At 38.8% G+C, this 4,438-nt stretch overlaps 1 protein-coding gene across 1 annotated transcript; it reads left to right on the top strand.

The window, feature by feature from the left end:
* The first annotated feature begins 2,833 nt into the window (after positions 1 to 2,833).
* On the top strand, positions 2,834 to 3,778 carry LOC124082460 (olfactory receptor 10T2-like). Its single transcript, XM_046428858.1, has one exon. The coding sequence runs from the start codon at positions 2,834 to 2,836 to the stop codon at positions 3,776 to 3,778; it is 945 nt and encodes a 314-aa protein (XP_046284814.1).
* Positions 3,779 to 4,438: the final 660 nt, after the last annotated feature.

The following is a 4,438-nucleotide window of genomic DNA, read 5'->3' as shown; positions in this document are numbered from 1 at the left end:
TTATTTTTCCATATGAATTTCATGATTGCTTTCTCTATTTCTACAAGAAATGCCATTGGGATTTTGATTGGCATTGCATTAAACCTATAGAGAACTTTTGGTAATATCGCCATTTTGATGATATTAGTTCTGCCTATCCATGAACAGGGTATATTTTTCCATCTTCTAAGATCTTCTTCTATTTCTCTCTTTAGGGTTCTGTAGTTTTCATTGTATAAGTCTTTCACCTCTTTTGTTAGGTTGATTCCCAAGTATTTTATTTTTTTTGAAGATATTTTGAATGGAGTGGTTGTCCTCATTTCCATTTCAGAGGATTTGTCGCTGATATACAGGAATGCCTTTGATTTATGCGTGTTGATTTTAAATCCTGCCACTTTGCTGAATTCATTTATTAGCTCTAATAGTTTCTTTGTAGAGCCTTTTGGGTCTGCTAGATATAGAATCATATCGTCTGCAAATAGTGATAATTTAATTTCTTCTTTTCCTATTTTTATGCCTTTAATTTCTTTCGTCTGTCTAATTGCTCTGGCCAGTGTTTCGAGAACTATGTTGAAGAGAAGTGGAGAGAGAGGGCATCCCTGTCTTGTTCCAGATTTTAGAGGGAATGCCTTCAGTTTTTCTCCATTCAGAATAATGCTAGCCTGAGGCTTAGCATAGATTGCTTTTACAATATTGAGGTATGTTCCTGTTATCCCTAGTTTTTCTAGAGTTTTGAACATAAAGGGATGCTGTACTTTGTCAAATGCTTTTTCCGCATCTATCGAGATGATCATATGGTTCTTATTTTTAAGTCTATTGATGTGGTGAATAACATTTATTGATTTCCGTATATTGAACCAGCCTTGCATCCCAGGGATGAATCCTACTTGATCATGGTGTACAATTTTTTTTATATGTTTTTGTATCCGATTCGCCAGAATTTTATTGAGGATTTTTGCATCTAGGTTCATTAGAGATATTGGTCTGTAGTTTTCTTTCTTTGAAGTGTCTTTGTCTGGTTTAGGTATCAGGGTGATGTTGGCCTCATAGAATGAATTTGGAAGTTCTCCCTCCTTTTCTATTTCCTGAAGTAGCTTGAAAAGTATTGGTATTAGTTCTTCTTTAAAGGTTTTGTAAAATTCTGCTGTATACCCATCGGGACCTGGGCTTTTCTTAGTTGGTAGTCTTTTGATGGTTTCTTCTATCTCCTCAATTGATATTGGTCTGTTTAGGTTTTCTATATCCTCCTGACTCAATCTGGGCAGATCATATGACTTCAGAAATTTATCTATGCCTTCACTATCTTCTAATTTATTGGAGTATAAGGATTCAAAATAGTTTTTGATTATCTTCTGTATTTCTGAAGTGTCTGTTGTGATATTGCCTTTTTCATCCCGTATGCTAGTAATTTGAGTTCTCTCTCTTCTTCTCTTCACTAGCATCGCTAAGGGTCTGTCGATTTTGTTTATTTTTTCAAAGAACCAACTTTTAGTTTTGTCAATTTTTTCAATTGTTTCTTTTGTTTCGATTTCATTAATTTCAGCTCTGATTTTAATTATTTCTTGCCTTCTACTTCTTTTGCTGTTGTTTTGCTCTTCTTTTTCAAGGATTTTGAGATGAAGTATGAGATCATTTATTTGTTGGTTTTTTCTTTTTTTAAGGAATGAACTCCAAGCAATGAATTTTCCTCTTAGAACTGCTTTCAATGTGTCCCATAGATTCCGATATGTTGTGTCTGTGTTTTCATTTATCTCTAAGAATTTTTTAATTTCCTCCTTGATGTCTTCTATAACCCATTGATCATTCAGTAACCTATTGTTCATTCTCCAATTGATGTATGCTTTTTCCTTCCTTCTTTTATCGTTGATTTTCAGTTTCATTCCATTATGATCAGATAAGATGCATGGTAATATCTCTACTCCTTTATATTGTCTAAGAGTTGCCCTGTGACATAATATATGATCTATTTTTGAGAAGGATCCATGTGCTGCTGAGAAAAAAGTGTAACTGCTTGATGTTGGGTGGTATACTCTATATATGTCAATTAGGTCTAGGTTATTAATAGTGTTATTGAGTTCTATAGTTTCCTTATTCAACTTTTGTTTGGAAGATCTGTCCAGTGGCGAGAGAGGTGTGTTGAAGTCTCCCATGATTATGGTGTGGTGGTCTATTAGACTCTTGAACTTGAGAAGAGTTTGTTTGACGAACATAGCTGCACCATTGTTTGGGGCATAAATATTTATGATTGTTATGTCTTGTTGGTGTATGGTTCCCTTAAGCAGTATGTAGTGTCCCTCTTTATCTCTTTTGATTAACTTTGGCTTGAAATCTATTTTATTTGATATGAGTATGGACACGCCTGCTTGTTTCCGAAGTCCATATGAGTGATATGATTTTTCCCAACCTTTCACCTTCAGCCTATGTATGTCTTTTCCTATCAAATGCGTCTCCTGTAGGCAGCATATTGTTGGGTCTTGTTTTGTGATCCATTCTACTAGCCTGTGTCTCTTAATTGGTGAGTTTAAGCCATTAACATTTAGGGTTATTATTGAGATATGGGTTGTTCTTCCAGCCATATTTGTTTATTTCTGTTACTAAACATTGTTTGTTTTCCTCTTTGATTGTTTGCAATATAAACATTTTAAAAAAAGATCTTTTCAGGTGTTCAAATATTGGGGCTACCCATGTCTCCTGATCCCCCAATCATGTTTTTGATGTGATTAACTCATTATTTCAGATCGCTATTATCAGCCTTATACAGACATGTAGACCTGGTTTCTTTGAGGGCATTTCACTTTTGTCAAATTCTCTCTGTCCTTAATGTCAGGGGTCTGAATCTGATCTCCATTGACTGATGAAGAGACAGAACCACAGCATGATCACTGAGTTCATCCTGATAGGCTTCTCCAACCTGGGGGACCTGCAGATCCTGCTTTTCTTTATCTTCTTAATAGTCTACCTGAGCACTCTGATGGCCAATGCCACCATCATGACCGTCATTCTCCTGGACAGGACTTTGCACACGGCCATGTATTTCTTCCTCTTTGTCCTTTCTTGCTCTGAAACCTGCTATACCTTGGTCATTGTACCTAAAATGCTAAGCAACCTGTTGGCCACCGTTCCCAGTATTTCCTTCTTGGGCTGTGCGGCCCAGCTCTATTTCTTTGTGGGCTTAGCTTGCACCAACTGTTTCCTCATTGCCGTGATGGGCTACGACCGTTACGTCGCCATCTGCAACCCTCTCAACTACACCCTCATCGTGAGCCGGGCCACCTGCGTGCAGCTGGTGCTGGCCTCCAGCCTTTGTGGTTTCCTGATCTCAGTGGTCGTCAACCTCCTGGTGTTCAGCGTGCCCTTCTGTGCCTCCAATCGGATCGACCACTTCTTCTGTGACATCTTCCCCGTCCTAAAACTGGGCTGCACAGACACCAACCTGAAGGAGATGGCGATCTTCTTCCTCAGCATCCTGGTGCTGCTGGTCCCCTTCGTCTTGATCTTCGTCTCCTACGTCTTCATCGTCTCCACCATCCTCAGGATCTCCTCGGTGGAGGGGCAGCGCAAAGCCTTCGCCACCTGCGCCTCTCACCTCACCGTGGTGGTCATCCACTACGGCTGTGCATCCTTTATCTACCTGAGGCCCACCTCCCTGTACTCCTCAGACAAGGACTTGCTTGTGGCAGTGACTTATACCGTCATCACCCCACTGCTCAACCCTGTCGTCTACACACTGAGAAATAAGGAAGTGAAGACAGCCCTGAGAAAGGTTCTGAGCAGATACTCATTTCCCAAAGCTGTGTGAATGGGCTGATGCCTCAGGAAACCGTGTTCACCCAAGTGTCCTGGGGATACCTGTCCTTTTTTATTGTTCTAGGACTCCTTGTCCCAAAAGGGGAAATATAAGGACTCAGATCATCTTGATTCTTTTTTATTGGAGATTTCTTCTTCCTGGTTAACTGTCCCTGGTGTAGACGTCATACCAGTCAGTCTCTAGATGTCATGTGAACATGGAAACTCTCAAAGAGTAAAGCCAGGCTGTTTCCAAGCCCTGAAATATCAATTTTCTAGGATCAACACTGCAAATGCTGCACTGTTTTTGTGAATGTACCCAATGCTGAGACCGAAAGAAACAATAGAGAACAGACAACATTGTCTGTCTCTGGATTACTTACAATAAATTATTTCTAAATTAAAAAAAAAAAGCATGAATTCACTTTGGAAAAAAAAAGAGGTGGGGATATTAAAATTTTAAGAGGTTAAAGGTAGAGTAAAAAACAGACTTCAAAGTTGCAAGGGGTGATTTTAACTAAAATGGTGAAGGGAGACATTTATATCACCATTGAATATTTTTATTTTGAGGCAGAGAAATCCCATAAGTAAGACTATGTCTAGCTGTGTTTATTGTTTACCTTGTTAATCAATAAAAAGATCTGAATGATTTAAGCCTACTCACTGAGCACCC

The sequence above is a fragment of the Marmota monax genome, unplaced genomic scaffold (genome assembly GCF_021218885.2).
Source record: "Marmota monax isolate L192 unplaced genomic scaffold, Marmota_monax_Labrador192_F-V1.1 WCK01_AAM20220418_F8-fsc00145, whole genome shotgun sequence".
Classification (NCBI taxonomy): Eukaryota; Metazoa; Chordata; class Mammalia; order Rodentia; family Sciuridae; genus Marmota; species Marmota monax.
Note: the sequence above shows the minus strand (reverse complement) of the source record. Positions and strands in the feature narration are given on the sequence as shown.

Excerpts from the sequence above, each read along its gene's own strand:
- LOC124082460 (XM_046428858.1), top strand. The coding sequence starts at position 2,834 with ATGAAGAGACAGAACCACAGCATGATCACTGAGTTCATCCTGATAGGC.